We start from the raw sequence: 21,575 nt of genomic DNA on the forward strand, positions 1-21,575 counted from the left end.
TTTACGCGATTTATCCTAAATATTTATTACACGGTATACCTATTTATAGGGTATTAAAAAGGGTGTAGTAAGCAGAAGAGGCTTGACTCTGACAAAAATTCTGAACCACTTTTGTTACTTACCTATACGAGTTTTCGAAAATTCATAAAATACAATCTACCTACTTCTTATATTAATATTAGGGGGGGGGGGGGCATTTTCTTTCAACCATTCAGAGTAGACCACCGCCTGAATATACAAAAGTAATGAAACACACAAAGTAGCCGTTTAAACACAATATATTATTAAAAAAGAAAACAATACAATATAAGAACAATATCGCCGATCACCTCTCAAGGACAAGTACAGAAGGCCGGCAGTTCGGCAGCTCGACTCACCGCTACCATTCACTTATCCGTGAAGCTGACTGTACATTGTGTACATCTAATAGCCGTATTCCCTAAAGCTGTGCCACACTAACATAGACTCAGTCTCGTAGCGTTAGATGTAGTATAATTATGCAGCAGAGCTATGAAACTCCGTTGTCTACGCTAAAGTTTATCGCCTGGCCATTCAGAGACAGTCATTTATGGTCGTAGATAAAATACAATCACGCCATTGGTCAATACATTACTTTCAAGCTTCACGAATAAGTGGCCGGCAGCCTGCCTGTAAGGGCCGAAAAAAATACGCCACTGGACTTGGGACGGTGCTATTAAACTTTAAAATTGCTGATCAGTCGATGCAATATATCTATAGCAAGCGTGTCTTAACAATCAACAAGAGAATTGAATACACGCGTTAAAATCTTCTTTATCCAAGCAAGGATAACAATCTGAAGCCTACCGCGATAATTTCGCGCCATTCATGAACCCCTCTAGACCTAAAAGCTAGGAAGCGTATATACAAAAATAGTTTTCGAGCTGGCTCCATTTCGTCACGAAAACTTCGTCAAAACGTCCCGAGCCCGGCGGCGGCGCAGTCTAAAACATACTTTATTTACCATTACACACTCAGTATTCTCGATCTTTCGTTATTTATAATTATATTTTTAACAATCTGTCGATTTGTCGCGATAGCTGGCCAAAGTTGGGGAAAATCTGATGGATTTTCCTGCTTTTCCGACTGTAAATAAAATTGATTTAACTAAGGTTACATTTAGCAGTGTCATGGTATTATTAATTCATAGTACACGGTTGTAGATCCTAGAATATATCTTGGTATTATTTGCTGCATGAAATGTATCACAACAATATACAACAGCAAAAAATGGCCGAGATATTTCCCGAAAAAATCAGTAGATGATTCTAAATAAATATCCCGGTATTCTCGCGACAAACCGACGAACTTCATACATTAGTATTTATTTATATCGATATATCTATATAATGACAAAATACACAACGCATTGTCTGTCCGCGCTCACATCACATGTTACTACATCGTAATTTTTCATAATATAATATTTATAGTAAACGTCCGTTTTCGTTGGATTATTTTAAAACTGCGCGCACTTCATTTCGATCACTCATTTATTCACACTCGTGGCGACATCTGGCGGCGGCGGCTGTTGTGATTGGTGTTTGGCTTCGGTGCATTTCAATTCATATCAGAAGAGACTTGTTGTTTACATGTAAACTCCTGTACTGCTTGTATGCCGTATGGCACGGATACGTATACTGCACTTTTTTAGAATAGTCATAAACGGTATTGAATTTAATTTATTTAAAAACTAAATTTTAAAATAAAACATACAAACCAATGAAATGGAAAAACTTGCAAACATGGTTTCAAAAGATTTCAACAGAACTAGAAAAAAATGTTAAAAAGCAATGAAACCATTTATTTGTTAACATGTAGATTAAAAGACAGATTTATAGATAACCTTCTATGACAAGTCAAAAAATGCAGTACACCTATATTCAGCCCAGATCTCTATCCATATCCACGGTTACGGCACCTTCACCCTCTCAAATCACACGACGGTGGCTTGCAGTTTACATGTGTATAATCTTCTGCACCAATCCTGCCATACGTAACCGTATTCAGCCAACATCCCACAGCTCCTTCACACAATGCCACGCCCCTCTCACATCACCCACCAATCACACGTGCGTGGGCCGGCGGCGGCGTCCAATGGCCGGTCAGCGGCGCAGCAGCGCGGGTAAGTCTGCGAATGCGCACGCGCCCAGCCCGGCCCGCGCCATGCGCCGCAGCAGCATGCGCGAGTGCGACACGCACGCCTCGACCGGTGATACGGATTCCATGCCGTTGTTTTCTGCAATTTGGGGTAGCATTAGTGGACTTGTAAACTAGATACTTACATATTAACTAAATAGCTAAAGTTGGATTCATCGTCAGCCCGAAATAGCCGTAATAGTAATAGATATAGGCCTCTCCCAAGAATGGCTTCAAGCCTCGGTCCTACGTAGACCATCCGCTACCGGAGACAGGCATAAAAGTAACTGTGATTGTTTGATAGTGATACATGTGATAATGCATTAACCTACCTAGGTCGAGGCCCAAGACGCGCGCGATAAGACGTGGCAAAAGTTTTCAGTCACGCATAACTTTTACCACGTCTGGTCCTGCGCGCCTTGCACTGGTTTAGCCAGTGACAGTAGCTAAAACACACTGCCTAATAACTATAACAGTAGATATCCACATCCCCACTGCTGGGGCACGGGTGAAGGAAGGGTTTAGGCCTAGTCCACCACGCTGGCCTAGTGCGGGTTGGTGGACAGATATTCACATATTACATTCGTCGAAATATAATAGGCCCATTTGGATAGCTACACAAATTTGCTATTTACTCTTGATTTACTTGATGAAATACATAAAAAGACACAGAGTATGTGGAAAAAGAACTTTTGATGCTCCAAAAGTTAGTTTAGTTTTATGATTTAGATTTGACACTAGCTGTCATCCATCCCATACATTTTGTGGCTGTCCAAACGGTCCTCTTATATTTTGACGACTTTAGGTATTATATGATGAGTACGTACCTAGTATGGCGACGTTGAGTCTGTCGGCGACGGCTTCGCGGCGCGCGGGGTGCAGCTGCGCGCCCACCGGGCTCGCCCACGGGTTGCTGTACGCCAGGAGACTGAACGCGTCCTGGGGGAGAGTGAGCCTTAGTAAGTAAGTGACAGGGTTCAAGTTAGAGTGGCGAATGGTTGGTTAGATTTAGATGTGTGAGGGATAGGATCATAGATGAGGATGCAGTTGAAGAAGAATGAATCTGTGTGTCCATATGCATCAGTTGGATCGGTGTCATTGATTTAGATTGGGTTACCCATTTTGGCCAAATTTTGGCCAGCTTTAGACCTAGGCCTCTCCCAAAGCACGCCACTGCCATGCGATCTATAGCTTTCCGCATCCAATCATTACCAGCCACCTTTCGCGAACCCGGGTCACGGGAGAACGTGAGTGTAATATATGCAAACAAGGATATACGAAACTTCACCAGAATAATATGCAAACATGAATATCCATTCAATCATTACCAGCCCCCTTTCGCACCACCCGGGAAAACGGGAGTGATATAATAATATGCAAACAAGAATACACGAACCTCCAATGAGTGTAACAAATGCAATCATGAATCCACCCACCTCGAGCATGGCCTTGTGTACGGGGTTGGGGCGCAGGCGCTGGCTCATGGCGTACAGCTCGCGCCCGAACGCCAGCATGCGCTCCACGGACGCGCGCCCCCCGCAGCCGTCGCCGTCTGCGCATGGATACTAGTCAGTGGATGGAGGATAGACAGGTGCACTGTTTGCGTCTGCCAGTTTCTATAACTCTATCTATCTATAACTGGTAGTTACTTTCATACGATTTTGACAGATTGTTACTTTTGATTATGTCAAAATCGAATGAAAGTAACTACCAGTTATGGATAGATAGAGATATAGAAACTGGCTGTAAAGCACGGTTGGTGAGCACAGCGAAAAGGCATGGCCCTTTTTGTATTCGTCTCTGTCGCATGCGCACAATTATGGTGCCCTCACGCTCGCACAGTAGCCTTGATGGCCAGCGGCGGAGATTGTAATTGGTTGTAGATACAAAGGTCAACGTTCGTTTTTATCTGTGCTTGCCGACCGGCCTTTATAGAATGTAAGAAATAGCTTTTGGTTATGAGTAATCTCATGTTTTTGTAGGAGGTTTCATGTTTATGATAGTTATTCATGATATCAAAAGGTATTTCTTACAATCGTAATGGAAATTTTCCATGTAATTTTTTTAGCGAACTGAACAACTTTCCTCGAATAAAGTAATTGTCTCAACTTTGATAATTATTATTGATAATATGATTTTTGAGGTAAGTCGTTCATTTTTATGTATGATAAGTATATTTGCTTTTCCAGACGATTGTAACCTAGAACCTAATAGTAATGAAACACACAGTAAATTTTTACAGCTTAGAAAGGGTACATCATAGTGCAGGAAAATCAAACAGAGTGTAAAATAATTTGTAAGGGGTATCAATAAAACGAGTGACTGTAAATTACAGTTCTAAGTGTCAAAATTAATTAATTTGGGTTATAGAATTACTAAGTGAGCGACTGACTGCGAGTGACGAGAAATCAACAGAACAGCAACTTACAAACATTAATTTGAGTTACTTAAAATACAAAATGAGCAGCTTCATAATGTTTGAGCGACCTAATATTTGTTTGAGTGTCAACGTTACGTCCTGCATTTTTTTCAATATTTGGCAAATGTATTTTTTATACTGAGCAGCATTTTATTTTAAATGAAGTGTTTCGAGTACAAAAACCATTTTTAAAAATACAGTAATGAGCAGAGTATAATGCGCTCACATTTAAAAAATAAAAATATTATGAAATAACTATTTGAAGAAACACTATTCTATTAGTTGAGAAATTTTATTATTGAAATATAAGGGTAATTAAATAAAACAATGTACTCCGTAAAAGCTAAGTAATATGCATGCATTTATTTCAATCAAATGAACAAAAAATAAAATAAGACGCTTCAGTCAACTAAAAAAAACTTCTTATTAATACTAAGAAACATTGATAGGTATGAGGAGCCCTACTACGACTCACCTGACTGCAACGATTCGTCGCCCCGCCCCCATTCGAATTCACGCGCATTTAAAAATCTGTAGTTTTCATTAAAAAAGCGTATCTAAATAAAAAACATAAGCCCTCAAATAGAATATCAGTAACCAATAATCATTAATAGCAGTATACAAAACTTTGCTCAAAGTGAACTTTTTAGTAGTTCGCTAAGTATAACCTCACTTAGAAAAATCGAATCTATATCTTAATATTGAAGTTGCTCTCTCTGTATTTCCAGTCGCTCACTTAGTAATTTAGTCGCTCGGATAAAATTTTAATATCTGAAATGGATTTATCACAATCCACTTTTTGTAACCTCGTTCTGGATTTTATTATAAATCAATATTCGTCGTCAGTTTAGTTAATTTTTCGCTTACTCAAATTCATACCGCTCAAGTTATTAAAACAGTATGTCATCATCAGTCGCAAAGTTTTTTTTTGTTCGCTCGTTTTATAATTCCCCATTTGTAAGTAATCAATTTCCGATATTTCATATTGTATAATAATTTAGAGCTGATATGTATTTAAAAATATATAATAATAATACACTGTATTTATAAACAGATATAGGAGGGATATTGTGTAAAATAATAATATTTTGAAATAGATAGAAAAAGCAGTTTGTTCAGAAATCATGCGAAGAATCTCGATTTCCACCATCCCAATGTAAATGTTCAAAAGTTTTCGTTATTTTATTTCAACTTCATATAATATTTTTATTGTATGTCATTGAAATCAGTTGACATGGAGTTTGCGTGTAAAATACACACACTTCATGCCCTAAGGCCCTGACTAAAGTTGTTCTTATTTCTTCCACCTCCAACATTTTTTTCGTGCGATACTTCAACCAAACACGACAGCACAATACAACACATGCAACAACAACCGTGAATAAACCAGAAGTGGACCAAATTCGAGACATTATTTGAAATGCAAATAAAATTTACCAGTTTTGTGCAATTCCCAAATTGCTGGAATGATTTTGAAAATAATGAATTAGGTCCAAAGGGAAGGCATGCATATTCACACATGCAACATAAACTTCAGAAATGAAAATATAAGTAAAGTTTGTGTTGCAAGTACAAAACCGGTGATGTAAGAAACAGCAGGACTTACTTACTCTGTGTCTACCAATACATACTCACCCTTTATCTATTTTAAATGAGGAAATACTAGGACAAACCTTACGTTCAGAATATGGTTATTTCAAAAAGCTACACTCAAACTTTTATGGACTATTTTATTTAAACAAACATGAATGAATCAGGTATTCTAATAATATATTTAACGCATCACCGATGTACAAATGAAATGGGAGAAAACCACTAACTTAAACAAATAAAGGGTTTCACGAACTCTCAACACTCATTTCTATTCTACAACTATGACTACATTGCTGAGGCCCCGTTGCACTGCCACATGTTGGATGAAAACAAATCCCAGATTTAGCTGCACACGAATCGTGTCAGTCATTTTAATCAAAAAGACCCTGGTTCCAATTTAAAAGTGCCACTTTTATTACAACCGAAAATTGCGCGCGAAACAAGCGGACATATTTAAAAATGGCGGCACCGAAATCTCTCATCTGTGTTCGTCCATCAACTGTCAGTTCGGCGGCCATGTTGGATACGCACCGGGCGGGTAGAAGCTCGGCAGCAGCGCGCCCAGGCTCGCCGTCACGCCCGGCATGCCCTTCACCGGCGCGAACCCTACAACCAGCCAGCGACACCAGCTGTCAGGCTGACAGCGCCACAGACCAACTGTCACCATGACAGATGTCACAGTGACAGTTCGTTTGCGCCGCGCGTCAATTTGGTTTTTCTTAGGGTAAGCGATTGCGGCAGAGTATTTTTTTAAATTGGGTAATTTTGCATTGTAATCACTTGTCCATAGAATAAACCATGTGACTATCTACATTATTCTTACCTAACCTCCCTCTTACAGACCAAAGATACTGATACAAATTTATTATTATGTTTACGGTATAAGAACTTTGATAAGGAATCAGTATCTTTGTAATGAGTGGCTTTAAAAACTGAAAATAGATTAATTTTTATTAATATTTTCAGTTTTCAAGAACCCGCGTCTTTAATTCATGCTAAGCTCGTCGCCAACTTAACAAAACTTTAAATTAACAAAATAAACTTAAATTAAACCGTGCAACTATGTGCAGATGAGCGAATGTGACCAAACTATGAAAAGACTTGTAACCATTTCAACAACGGATGGAAAGAGACCATCGTTGGGGCACACCTGAAGTTCATAATTCCTAGATTTAGAACTTAGATTTTAAAAAATGTATGTGAACTTGGCTTGAAAAAATACTGTTGAACAGGCTACAAATCCGCGGTGATTGACAATGTTAGTGAAAAAGAAGCGATTTAATTAACTACGTAAGTGTTACTGAACCAGTTGTCTTGCATACCACAAGCATTAGGCTCTCTGCTCACGGGATAAGGTCCAATTTTCACCGTCGCGCCGTACGCGATGTACTTACGTCTTTTTGGCGCTGGTTCTATCCGTTTTCCTGTCGCTTTTTGTTTAATTTTAAACCCCAGATCCAAGATCTTGGGATGATGATTTCATAATTATTTATATTTTGAATTTTGGGATGGTGATTACATTATGTATTAGAAATGTATTAGAGAGTGTTTATTTAATTTCAATACATATTTGTTAAAAGTTACATAAAGATATTTGAATATTAATATTTTATACCATGCAAAAGCTTTGACGCGCCCAGCAAATTATATGAAATTTTATTCTAAAATATATTTTATGGATAAATGTGTAATGTGTCTACAAAAATATAAATAAAATAATAAAGAAAAATATGAATGATGTGATGTGCAAATAAATTAATAAACACTTAGAAACCATCATTATAAACAGGTATACACAAAAATAATTAGCACTATCATTACTTGTATACGTAAATTAGTTTTAAATGATGTAAATACTAAATGGCCAATTCGTGTCATAAGTAAAATAATAATTAGGTAAGCAAATATGATTATATTTTTGCTATTATATGTAGGTATAAAATAGGCTTAGGTAAGTATATATTATTTAAATGTTATAGACTATACGTATTTAGGATATAATTTTCACTAAATTAATAATATACCTACGACGATTAGACATTAATTGTCTGTTTTTTTCACATTAAATTAAATTATCTGTGGCATTCAACAAAGGTCTCGTCCATACTCCCTAGAGGAGGCAACCATTGAGTCACCTAGTACGAATTCCGGCATCAAATCAACGTCTACATTATAAAAGTTTTTATCACATATTTTCATTTGAAGTAAGCACTCGGGAATATCGTGATCATTAGCAAAACCCTTAAACTCCTCATACATAGGCCTCTCCAAAATACCCCACAACACTTTGGACTCGATGGTGGTGGAGGCCCCGGAAGACTACTACTTTTCAGAGCTGCAATGCCAGTATGTCCAAAACAACATCATGGTAAGAGCAACAACGTTACCACAACGATTTCATTAAGCGAAAAACAATCTACACCCTTGTAGTGCGTTTTCCCTCCCCGACATATCCCCTCCCCCCCCCCGCGGTACCTGCGTCGGCGGCGGGCTCGGCGGGCTCCATGTCCACGTCGGCGTCGGGCCGCGCGCCGTTCACGCCGTTCTTCTCCACCGGAGGCGGCGACTCTTCTGTTACACCTGGAAAAGGAGAGTTTTACTTTTTAGTTGGATGTCTAGAATGTGTGTTATTTCAATACTATTTAGCAGTTACGTGGTGCCTGATGGGAGACTGAGCATTCTTTAGTGTAGTAGACAATCATTTTATCGATGAGGATTATTGATAGCCACGTATGTTACGTGCATCTTCACATCAAGACGTGACAAATGTTTTGCATCGCGCTCACTCACATCGCGCGTCCTAGCGGAGAATTTTTATCACATTTTGACGTACGCGTTTTGCGCTCCGTGCTAGGCTAGCATATAAGGTTAGCGCCATAACACAGTATAAGTATTTCTCGTACAGTCAAATTGGTAACCCCGACTTGATATGAAAGCAGACTCAGTGTACCGTTGGTGTGTTTGAGGTCTTGTCCGTTGGTGGCGCGGCCGGTGTGCGCGATCACCGACGTCGCCACGCCGTTGCTGCCCGCCTTCTCGCCGCACGTCTGGAATACATACGTTACACACATTATATTACATAACTAGCTATTCCCGCGAGCTTTGTTGGTCTATCCCGTGAGAATACCGCGATAAAAAGCCTATGTGTTAATCCAGGGTCTCAGCTAGCTCCATACCAAATTTCGTTAAAATCGGTTCTGCCGTTTTGACGTGAAGAAGTAACAAACATAGACAAACACATACACACATACTCACAAGACGTACACTACACTCACAAGAATATTACATCGTCTATCGCATATGGCATGGTATAAGTACATAAAGAGATTCTTAGGGAGCTTGTATTGTTGCTCGCGGAGACGCCGAAGTTCGTTTTATTCTAGCAATATACTCCATCACATATCACACAATCCAATGGATGCTTTAGGATGCAAATAGCATGAAAATCCTGTATTCATTGATTCTAGGGGGCGGACTGTAGCGTAATTTAATAACGTAGTAGGTAGTAGTACGGAGTCATTAAGTTCTAAGACCAATCAGCGGGTAGACACCAATGAGCCCTACAACCTACACAATAAGATCTAATCTATCTGTAAGAGCAGGTAACAGACTAACAGTAGCACTTTACAACAATAATAATAATCTTTACAGCCTGTAGGCCCTACAACATAAGATCCAACCTCTTCCTAAGACCAGAGGCCGGGATAGACAACAATAACCTCTACACCCTACACAATAAGCACCCACCTCTCCGTCGGAGCCGTTGACCATCTCCACGAACTGCCGGCAGTGCAGCAGGAACAGCAGCTCTTCGTCTCGCTCCAACAGCCCGGGGTAGAGCAGGCGGGTCAGCTCGATGGCTTCCCCGATGCGACCGGAGAGAATCAGCGTTGATATCCCTAAGGGGAAATAGAGAGGTTCGAGATTAGGTAAATCAGCACGTTTTCCGTGGTAAGTCCCGCATGCCTGGTCTTCAGACCATCCATAAACTGTGCATTTATAAATATCTCCAAATATATTAGTAGCAGCTTTCGTTTTCGTGTTTTAGAGATGGTCCCAAATGGTCAATTTGCTTCAGAGATATATTGATATCTAGGCAGCGTGATCAATAAGGGCTATTCCACTGTGCTTTACTGTAGAGTGAATCAGTATACATTCCACCCTAAACGAATAAAAAGTGAACGATTTCTCGTAACATACTTTATACCAACAACTTTCTGGCCCTCCACCAACGCCATCTTTCGCTTGCGTCTCGGGCGGAAAATCAATGAATTGCATATCTGATTTTAATCTCTTGACATATTGATTATAACAATAGGTATCTAGTAACATACGCTGTCTGTTCCTGATGGAGGTGACGTCCTCGGCTATGGGCAGCGCGGCGGCGCGCGAGAACGCCTGCGCCGTGCCGCAGTAGCCGTGGTGCACCAGGTAGGAGGATACCATCCTGTAAAGGAGACGAGAGATAGTCAGTTACACAAAATACAGGACAGGGTGTTGCTAGAAGGGAGTAAGCCGAAAGAGGGAGACATTCTAAACAACTTTTGCTGTACGCCTTTTGAAAATACGTTTTCTAACACCCGCTGTACACATAATAGGAGGTACCCTTTCAGCCCGTAAACGCAATGTGGTTAGATAACCAATGATGAAACAGATAAATCAGGATTTAATTCAGCGCGCCACGTTCGGCACAGCTAAGCATAAATTACATTTCGTTAAGATTTTGCCTATGACTTCACCCGACACTGGCACGGTCTCCGCCACTGTTCCTGCCACTGCCCCTGCTCCTGCCCCCGGCACTGTCCCCGGCACTGACCTGTGCAGCACGGCCTGCCACTGCCCCTGCTCGGCGGGCAGCGGCAGCTCGTCGATGGCGCAGCGGGTGCGCGCGCGCAGCTCCCGCAGCATGTCCTCTATGTCGAACACGAAGGGAGACTGGCCGAAGTTCGCGTCGACCACTTCGCCGGGAGTCTGGAGGCCCACTGTCGGGTACAGGTTTGGCTGGGGGGTGAGGAAATGGGTTTCAATTGATATGTTTGATAAAGTTGGTTGACATGTTTGGGAAGTTACGGAATTTAATTGATGTGATAAATAGGCCTTTTATTTTATCATTATACTTATACCTTGTGAGACAGGCGCTGGATTTTGTATAAGTAGGGTCAAAATTCTAGTTTATGTAGCTGTCTGGCACATCCACATTATAAGTAATAATTATGTATAAGTTATCATTGAGTTTGATAACACCAACCCCTCGACCGAAGTTAATGTAAATATACGTATGTATTCAATGAAATAAGCAAGTAAATGTATGTAATGTAACACTCTTATGATAACGCCATTAATTAAACAGAAATTAATTTTCACTAACCGGAAGTGTGATCATTGAGTTGTTGTGGATAGTGACTAATTGTTATATTTATGTACAGGATTATGATGAAACAAATTAACAAGCTAATTACAACAAGTCACAACTTACAAGACGAAATCAACGCATCATCTGCTTCCTCACTAAGGCTGGCTTTAACCGGAGATGTGTTATGCAGCTATACTGCGATGATGTAAAAAAAAAAACCGGCCAAGTGCGAGTCGGGCTCGCGCACAAAGGGTTCCGTAGCAGCAAAATTACAGTTAAATCAACCTATCTCAAAAACTATAAGAGATACTTTGATCAAACCAAAAATCGTTGAAAGAGTTAATTAGCATGCATCACCTCTATTTTTTTTAGAATTTTATACCCCGTAGTTATAAAAATAGAGGGGGGGGGACATACTTTTTACGACTTTGAGAGCTGATATCTCAAAAACCGTTCACTTTAAGAAAAATGTTTTTTAGAAAACTTTATATCATTTTAAAAGACCTTTCCATTGATACCCCACACGGGTATGTACATCGAAAAAAAAAATTTCATCCCTCAGTTACATGTGCTCATTATGTATGGGGGGCCCCACCCCCAATTCTTTTTTTTACTATTTAGTGTCATATTTTTGTAGCGGTTCATACAACACATATTCCCATCAAATTTCATCACTGTAGTACTTATAGTTTCCGAGTAAATCGGCTGTGACAGACGGACAGACGGACAGACGGACAGACGGACATGACGAAACTATAAGGGTTCCGTTTTTGCCATTTTGGCTACGGAACCCTAAAAACCGCTCCCACCAGTGCTATGCTATGTATTAATATATATGAGGACGAACTAAAATGATTGGTGCATATCAATAGCAACGTAGCATTGCACATCTCTGGTGGAAAAGCACCCTTGAACTTACACAATAACGTTATAATTCAGTAACTCACCGGCAACCCCCTAAACGCGATGCCCAGATGGTGTCCGTTCTTGGTATAGAAGCACGTGTTGTCTATGAGGTTGACGCCGCAGCCGATGACGTCGCCCGTGGTGAAGGTGGGCCCGTAGGGCTGGCCGGTGCCCGAGGAGCAGAACGAGTGCCCGTCGTCGCCGTGGTAGCCGTACGAGTGCTTGTCCCAGCCTGCGGGGTAGAGGGGGTTAGGGGGGAGATGTTTTAGGGTGGGGTTTTTTAAGATATGTTGGGAGGAATGCTTGTTTTAAGATGTGGGGGATAGTGAACTTTTTGGGTGGCGTTTGGGTTTTTGAAGAATGTTTGGCAATGAAATGGGACGATAGCAATATTTGAGGAATGCTTCAATCAACCATCAGGAACTGTGAACTTTATTAATGATAGAGATTTAAAGGTAAGTTTTTATGAATAATTGTGTAGCTAAATAACGTACAAAAGCAGTTTGCTTGGCTGGCTTGGCTTTACATTACGTGAAATAAATAGTGTAACCAACAAAGTTTAGAAAACTATTTTATTTGACTACTTGGAAAGTTGATGCAAAACGTTTGCTAAGAACTTTCATTTTACTACCTCGTGCGGCCCTGCAGCGTCTGTCAGTAGTTTCAAAGTTTTTCAGTTGTTCCTTCTTCTTTTATTTGTTTACCAACTTTCTTCCTTCACGGGTTTTATTGACGTGCAAGTAGCAGGCAAAACGCGAAGCCACCGTGAGAAAACTTTTTACTATACTTTACTGATACTTTTTAGAACTAGCTGTTTGTATCTGCAGTTCTTCTTAGCGTGTCGATGACAAACACATGTGGACCAGGGTTTGTCACAGTGGGGAAAATATTAGGCAGATGTATTCAGTCGCTGGTCAGTTAGCGTTGGACGAGTATATTGTACAGCTGATAAGTCGCTCAGAAATATTGCGGTTTTTTAAATAAATCATCAATATAAAACAGTCTGAATGAAATAGCGTTTGCTAAAAGCCACAACTCATTTTTAATGGGTTTGGAGTGGTTTCACTAACTACGCGAATAAATGGAATAGGCTTGTTGCGTCGCGAGCTTCGACGCACATCGCACATATAATACACATTATTACATTATCTTACACATATATGTGTTTTATGTAACTGTTATTTATTACACTAGCATGGGTGAAACATTGAGTTAAGGGTGTGTTGTTAGTCTTTTACATGTACAAATTAATGAAAAGTATGTGTTTTGGAGCTTCCCCGAGTGACGTATCCATTGTACTGTGCCTTACATTACAGTCAGCCATATACATACGCTCACTAGCTAACTCTTATACAGTGACCAACCCTAGTTCAGCTATACAATTTTTCGAAAAAACGAAAGAACAATAGCATCAATGTCATGCGATGTTGCGCAGCAGCTCTGCGAAAATTTGTTTTCCTGAAGCTAAAGTGACCACCGGGCCCTCATTAATATCCTGGTTCACACAAGACGACCCAACGCGATCCGATCCCGCGTGGACCTCTTCATGTAAACGCTCTTTGCCGCGCGCGATCGGATCGCATATTGGATCGTCTTATGTTTATCCAGTAGCATTAAACCCTGATGCTGCACAGACCTGGCAGGCGATTCATGTTGACGCCGTGCGCGGACAGGCCGATGCCCATGTAGCCGTCGCGGCCCTTGGACACGATGCGCACCTCGAAGTAGTAGAGGCCACACGCCGCCGGGATCGGGTGCGTGGCGCGCACTGATGCGGCGTCCTTGTGCGTCTTGCCGTGACCTGGGGGGAGAAGGAGAGGGGTGTTATTATTTAGTACACTTTAAGTTTCGATGATCCTTCAAAAAATCTGTCATAGCTCTTAAAATCTGCAAGCTGGAGCAAGTGACGCGAAATACGCTTCCCTTTTATGTTTAAGAACCACAAAGAGTAATAAGTATCAAGGGATGCTCTCCACCTTGCTAGATCGACGCGATTGCATGATGTTGTACGTAGTGAGATGCTATATAACTTGGCTGTATCAGCAGGGTATCAGCTTTCTACTTATAAAATTTCATCAAAATACGTTCAGCCGTTTCCCTTGAAAGAATAGAAATCACCAGCTGTTTATATTTTGTTGATGGTTTTGTTTACCGACCGAGATGTTCGAGTTGTAAAAGTGTGTAATCGGCAGTCAAGGCCGCGCTACTAAATACTACGCATCACTAAATTGTTGGCATTTTCGCCCACACTCGACAACATCGCCCGAAATCTGATTGGCTGATGTGCAAAAACGTCATCATTTTACCAAGTTTACTAAGTTTTAGCTAAAAGAAACATTATTATTTAGCTGTGCACGTGTGATCTGATATCATATACCGGTCATTTAAATGCAATCGTCATCACAATCACAGTATACATTCGTAAGCTGAGCTCGTCAGGTTGGTTCATTATTGCGTTATCCACGAGGTTCGAACGAGATGCGTAGTAGTGCGTAGTACCGCGAGGCAACGTCGCCACGCCTGCGCACGCCTCATTATATTAACTGAATTCTATACAAATACATACATAGGTGCATACAATGTATTGTACAAGTAAGGGAAACGATATGTGAGCATTTTTTACTCAGATACATTGAAAAATAGGTGAAGAAGAACCAACGGCCTAATAATTCCATCAACATTTAAATAATATATATTCTCGACAATGCCAACCCGTTTTACAGCGAATGTTCCGTCCACGCTACTACAGTTCTCCGCTAGACTATATTCACAACACGGAGGCCGTTGACCCTCGTGTTTACTCCTCTCTACAGAGCACAGATAAACGTGTGCATGTGTGTGTGTGTGTGTGTGTGTGTGTGTGTGTGTGTGTGTGTGTGTGTGTGTGTGTGTGTGTGTGTGTGTGAGGCGGAGTAAACAAAAAATGTGTGAGTGAAAAAATGATTCAAGCAAGGTCGCGGCCACGACTACACCTACAAACCACAATGCTACACAACAAACATTCCACGTGTTGCTAAGGTGCTATAATGCTAACAAAAACAAAGTCTAACTCTCTGCTGGCGCTCTACATGAAAGTTTCAGAACCTTTCAGATTAAACCTCACATTATCCACTCCATGTAACTGAAACTACACCGTCTACTTTCATCTGGGCAGCCAAACACCAAGATTCTGACGGTAACTTCACTTTCAGAGGAGGCACTTGCAAGGATCTTTCGCACTGTGGGTTTAGTTTTCATCATAACTGATCTTAACATTCTTAACTGTTGTTAAGTGCCTTGATTTTCAGCAGAAAACACGGAGTGGTTATGAAGACTAGGTCATCCGTCACAGGAGATCTCCAGGAATACTACACTGAGTCACCGTCGCGGAAGAGCGGACAGATGTTATCCGGAGATTAACGTATCAGATGCTTTACACTGTTTATAGCACGTGATACATACACACAGGAGATTCTGTACTTTAATAATAATGTTAATTGATGCGCAAGTGTGAATAGAATAGAATAGAAGAACGCCTAAGTCACTCGACTCGACCAGTCTAGGCTTTCGGCAGTAACATAAATAGGAACTTGCTAAAGAAAGTGACAAAGGGAACCATCATCATCAAGCAATTACTGGACATCTCTCCTAAGGAGCGCCACAACACCTTCGGCTTCAGCCTTCCTCATCCAACCACTGCCGGTTACCCGTCTAAGGTCCAGCGAACCCTAGAAATCTCACAAGCCAAACCTATATGGGTCGTTAATGGTCCTTTTATAGAGTTTAATAAAGGTGCGTTATTCACATAGCCCGGGTCTGGCAAGCCGCCAGATGCTGGAAGAATATTGTATATCTTCAGCGTATAAGGAACTCAGCTTTCTCTGAACTGAGTGTATACTTTCCGGGTCTGATAACAGGTCAGATGAGTGCCAAATGTTTTCTTACAGACAAAGTTTTGGAACGTATGCCCGCAATTCTCTCGAAACATCCCGTAGTTCATAGATGCTAGAACAATTTTCTAAGTAGGTAAGTAAATGAATATAAGGACTATTGAGTAACTGTAAACTAACTTGTAAAAAAGACCATCAACTGTAGAAATTCATATTTAAGTACCAGTTAATATGCTAAGCCTAGTTTTAGCTGAAGAGTTTATGATAGCTAAAATAAACACATAAAAACAGAAGTCGTAAACACAGTCAGAAAGCATTTACCGTAGGTATATACATAATAAATATACTCAGACATAAATTATCTACGTATTGCAGCTCCGTCAGCAAATACGACACTATACGGGGTGTTTATAATCGCCTTACGCTACTCGTAGCTCGGAGCGTAACTCTAGAACCTCGCACTCGCGTCACTCGCTTCTTACATCATTACTCTACACTTGATCTAATTTACCTACCTGTATTGCGATGGAAAAAATTAACCAAGTAATAGAAGGAAAATCATGCGAGAAGATAAACGTTATCGATTGAGGCATGAACTTACGGGTAACGATTGTAACTTTATAATCACGTAATAATACATAATAGCTTTCTGTACAATCAAATAAGACGTAGGTATTACCTACTAACAAGTTTTGTTTCAGTAGCAGCAAGTAGGTAGAGAAAATCTACTAAATAGACGTGACACGCCAATGATATGAGTGAAGAGAAACCTGAATCACCTCTGACTCGTGAGTTGCAATACCGCCCGTAGATTAATTAAATAGATAACGAGTTCCATACACGACCACGACTGACCCACACATTTACGAACATTGACCTCTCGGCCAATTCACGAAGCTGAGATAGCATCAATATCGAATACTTTCTTTACGATAAAACCTTCTGAAAAGAAACGGTAAGTTTATAACTTTTAAACAACAAGACCGATTTAGACGAAACATTGAATACTGGTCGCATCCAAATCAGTATATCCGTTCCGTAGCTACCATGCCACACACACACATCTGACGCAGAGGACCTCTAGGTACTTTGCCCGATGTACGCGTACTCTTGGTCAGTATCACGCAGGGGGCATCACAGTTCATCGAGCGGAGTCTAGTTCAGCCCTTGACCTTCACCAAGGGCTGCTTACTATTGATTGAGAGGGCCTTCGATAGCTGGATTTACTGGCTTCAGTGGAGAAAGCGCAGAATGTTTCTCTTAGGTATAGACTGTGCCTAACTGATAATGATAACGTAAAAAATAATAGGAGAAAACTTGGAATAATGGGTAAATAATTATTTACATAACAGTTTAATAGACGCTGCGATCCAGTGTTTGTTACGGTAAGTACAAGAGGGATAACCAAACAAGGTGAGGTTCAAAGAAAGCACATCTAGATTTTACAGATAATTAAATGATGTAAGTAAGTAAGCCGCCGCCACTGTAAGTAATCTACGGCCATCGCGGCCCGAAAGCAACAAAATGACCACGACGACCGATTCCTAATCTTCACTTCCATCGACGAGCTCACGTGCCTGACGAGCACTTGACTCCCACGAGTCCTACTCACTATCTGCTCAAACCTTGGCCAAGCTCCAACTAAACCCTCGACAAACATTGGACAATCATCACACAGAGAGATCTTGGGCCGCGCCTTTGACTGTAAGATATAATATGGCCAATGTTGGTGGAAGAGTAGTTTTGTCTACATCTAACTATGTGTTGGAGGTTGGAGGGAACTAAACGAACTTACATGGGCGATTGAGGATAGAACAGCTCTCTGTCGGCTGGTGCTTTGGCAATGGCAACAATCCAAGGAAATTCAAATGCTAGATGCAAAATATATTCCTAAAAACCTCTTTAGTAGTGATAGGAACAACATAGAATACGAACTGAACAGAATTTCCGTAAATGTCGTAATTTCCGAAGCGAAACTATAACGGTTTGCATACATTCGTTTAAAAAAGAACCACTTCTGGCGTAAATTAATTAATGAAATGCTTGATTCTTTTAAAAATTATTGAAATAATAGCTCTTAAGAAGCCCCCAAAGCACCACTTGTAAACTTGTTGAGCGGAGTTCTAAACTGGTTCTTTTCATAAGCAAGGCCTGCCAACTTAACTTTAAAAATAAAATAATGAAATTGTTTTATATCCTTTGTCCCAAAAAGAGGCTTCTAAAAAGTTTCATTTATATTGTCCCTTACCCTAAACTTCCCTGAAAACTTATCTTGAAAATTCTCATGAAAAGATTGTCGGAAAACAGTTTTTTCCCTATTAAACGGAGCGATTAAAAGGATCTGAATCCCATTTGTATGTGTCTGTGTCCGGACATGAATATGAGCCAAATGAGCTATTGTGAGCGGAGCAACGACCTTGCATTGATGCGGTTAGCGATAATGCGATTCGCGCTCACTGCGATGAGACAATGACTCAACTATTGTGCATCATTTACATGCGAGTGAGGCTACTGAAACACTACTCCATATACGGCTCTAGTCTAGCTGTAGTGCTCGACGTTGTATACTTAGGATGTGCGTTGGCAATTAAAGAATAACGCGGGTTTTCATGTCTTTTACAGCTTACTTCCCTAAGCGGTTCCTTATTGACCAATCACTAATCCGATTTTCTGGATTACCTGTGAGTGATAGGGATATAGAGCGGAGATAATGTGAGAAGTGAGAATACAAATGAACAAATTCGATAAGAGCTAAGTAGGATTTGGACTACCATGTATGAGGACATATTTATAATATTAGAGTATTGGGTCAGCAATATTTTGCTATAACGGAATCAACATTTTAATTTTTAAACATCACTATTAAACTATTAATAAATTACACGGTTCATCTGCATCATTTGAAGAACTAACAAAACACAGTAAGAACTTGTGCAGAAATATGAAATAAACTGAATGCATTATTAATAGTGGGTGTGTCCCGCGCAGGAGGGGAAACGATTTAACTTACAGAGCAGTTATACTTATACCACTTATACAACGCTTATACAGCACTAGATGAGGAACTCACAATGAATGAACAAATAGGTCAAAAGCGTGACATATTTTATAGCAGCTTCATTGTTGAATGTTGACACGAGCTCGAGCCCGATCGATGTTAGCATTGTTAGCACGGAACTGCATTCAAACTTAAAAATGAATAAAAACTCGACAAACAACAGATAAGCAAATAACTAGGATGCTGTTAATAACGCACTGGAATTCATTCTGGATATGAGACGGATATGATTATGGTTTTGGGCTATAAGTGTTTCAGGTTTGCAGGAAGCAATTCATTTATCTACAGATATAGCAAAAAGGTTTATGGTAATTAACGTAAGTTGCAAATAAAGACAAACAAGAAAGTAGAGCAACTAACTAAATCAAAAACAAATAAGCAGTAGAGACGGTTAAATCAACCCCATTTCCAACGAACGATACCATTCAAACGCTATTTACTAAAACCTGTTACCGAGAATTTGAAGAAAAGCAAGTGAAATAGCAGTTGTACATAATTATAGCGTTATTTGTTTTGGTACTGTTAATTGGCAGGAGGGCTTCCACTGTGTATCCACCAAAGTTTTGCTAAGCTACGTAGCTAGCAGAAAGTTTTTGGATTTCCTTTCCACGTTTACCTACCGGTGGATGATTTCTTCGTAAACGGATTAGGTACATAGCTACGTAGCTTAGCTTCGGTGCAGACACAGAATGATACAGCTATGTATGATGTGTTGACGTACGATACATCCAGAGACGTAAGTGGAGGTAGGACAGGTGGGGGCGGCGGCCCGGGCCCTCTGTGCCACCTTACAACAAATAGAAAAAAAACATCCATCCATTAAACTGTAGGGAGGCTCCGGCCCGATACACCACTTACGCTCCTGGCTGCTCTAACTGTTGCCCGACATTCAAATTAAAAAATAAAAACATGCTAACCTCTTTCACAGCGCGGCGGCTATACAAACTCTTTGGAACTATCGTTACGATAATTAAAAAGCTATTCGGAATGGACGGTACGTAGTTGATTTTCCGCGAAAACTGATGAAATGAAACATGCAAACGAGTAATCTTGATCGGCTGACGAGCAAGGCGAGCATAGTGGTGCAGTGGGCCGCCGTTCTAATTACTTACTAACTTACGCTAAGCAAATATGTATGTATTTTAAAAAAACTTCAGTTTCACAAAGTATGTTTAATTAGTTCACAGTTGTTTGAGTAAAATTAATGACATAGTCCACCACTATGCGATGCGGAGTGCGGACAAAGATTAGTTAAGTACTAAAAAATATATGTAAAACTTTATAAAAAGATAGCCCTCGGTTCAAAAATAATAATAAATGGACCTCTGTGAAATACCTAAAAGCTATCTGCATGGCAGCTTTCAGGTCGAAATGTCCATTAATTTGGCCATCCATAGATCCGCCAGTCACCTTTCATAAACAGAAATGGGATGATAAAAACGAACGGGCAATGGAAATTTTAAAAGTTTTCAAATATCGAGTCTGACAAAACCTGGTTAAAATGCACATTACGTACAGCATTGAAATCTAAGTTGAGACTAACAGAAAGCAAAGCATCTCTTGTTACCCCTTTGGAGGGATCATGGATAAACCGATCAAAGATGCCTTATCCAGAATCACGCCGATAAGACTTCTCGGCGTGAGGTTCCTCGAGACTTCTCGCGATCTCGGTGAACCATCCACACTCACGCTGTGGAGAACTTGTGTTCTCGTCGCTATCCGCTGTATACTTTAAGTAGATAGTATGTAAGTAGGTACATTTATTTGTCTTGCACATGAATGCTCCATGACTATGAATGGGGCTTGTAATAATTCGCATGAGTTTTCATTTGAGTTTGCTTGTTTTCATTTCATTCAACTCAACATTTTCACCCACTGAATGTATAGAATTGAATACGATATGGTAAGATTGTAAGTAGGTACGTGTGCACCATGATACAAGCCTAGGTAGTATAATTCTGAAATGTAGGAGTCCGTTGAAACAAGGGGTCATGTACGTATTGTACGTCCATCAAGTTTTAACATTATTCTGATGTACCATGCACCTACTTAAATCAATGAAAACAGGTAACGTACTGGAGATGGATTTTTAGAACCTACTTAAATACTTTTGGCATATTTGTGCAATTCAGAATTAAATAATATACATAAAATAACTAACAGTCAACAGTGGAATCAATTTTCAGACTACACATGTACCAGGCGAGCAGATTTCGCGAG

General features: G+C 40.3%; 1 protein-coding gene across 3 annotated transcripts in view; it reads right to left on the reverse strand.

Moving 5' to 3' along the window:
- Positions 1 to 260: 260 nt before the first annotated feature.
- LOC105390300 (ran-binding protein 9) overlaps positions 261 to 21,575 on the reverse strand; it is a 39,078-nt gene continuing 17,763 nt past the window's right edge. The window contains exons 2-13 of one of the 3 annotated variants that reach the window (XM_038105779.2): positions 20,077 to 20,142; positions 14,065 to 14,229; positions 12,470 to 12,660; positions 10,986 to 11,170; positions 10,504 to 10,616; positions 9,917 to 10,068; positions 9,120 to 9,216; positions 8,645 to 8,749; positions 6,701 to 6,775; positions 3,594 to 3,709; positions 2,985 to 3,096; positions 261 to 2,257 (exon numbers count right to left, since the gene is read on the reverse strand). In XM_038105779.2, the coding sequence (XP_037961707.2) occupies positions 2,124 to 2,257; positions 2,985 to 3,096; positions 3,594 to 3,709; positions 6,701 to 6,775; positions 8,645 to 8,749; positions 9,120 to 9,216; positions 9,917 to 10,068; positions 10,504 to 10,616; positions 10,986 to 11,170; positions 12,470 to 12,660; positions 14,065 to 14,229; positions 20,077 to 20,142 (1,511 nt within the window). In that variant the 3' untranslated portion in view covers positions 261 to 2,123. The remainder of the gene's footprint in view (positions 2,258 to 2,984; positions 3,097 to 3,593; positions 3,710 to 6,700; positions 6,776 to 8,644; positions 8,750 to 9,119; positions 9,217 to 9,916; positions 10,069 to 10,503; positions 10,617 to 10,985; positions 11,171 to 12,469; positions 12,661 to 14,064; positions 14,230 to 20,076; positions 20,143 to 21,575) is intronic. The other 2 variants (XM_038105781.2, XM_038105780.2) reach the window with 2 other exon arrangements.

The sequence above is a fragment of the Plutella xylostella genome, chromosome 19, assembly GCF_932276165.1.
Source record: "Plutella xylostella chromosome 19, ilPluXylo3.1, whole genome shotgun sequence".
Classification (NCBI taxonomy): Eukaryota; Metazoa; Arthropoda; class Insecta; order Lepidoptera; family Plutellidae; genus Plutella; species Plutella xylostella.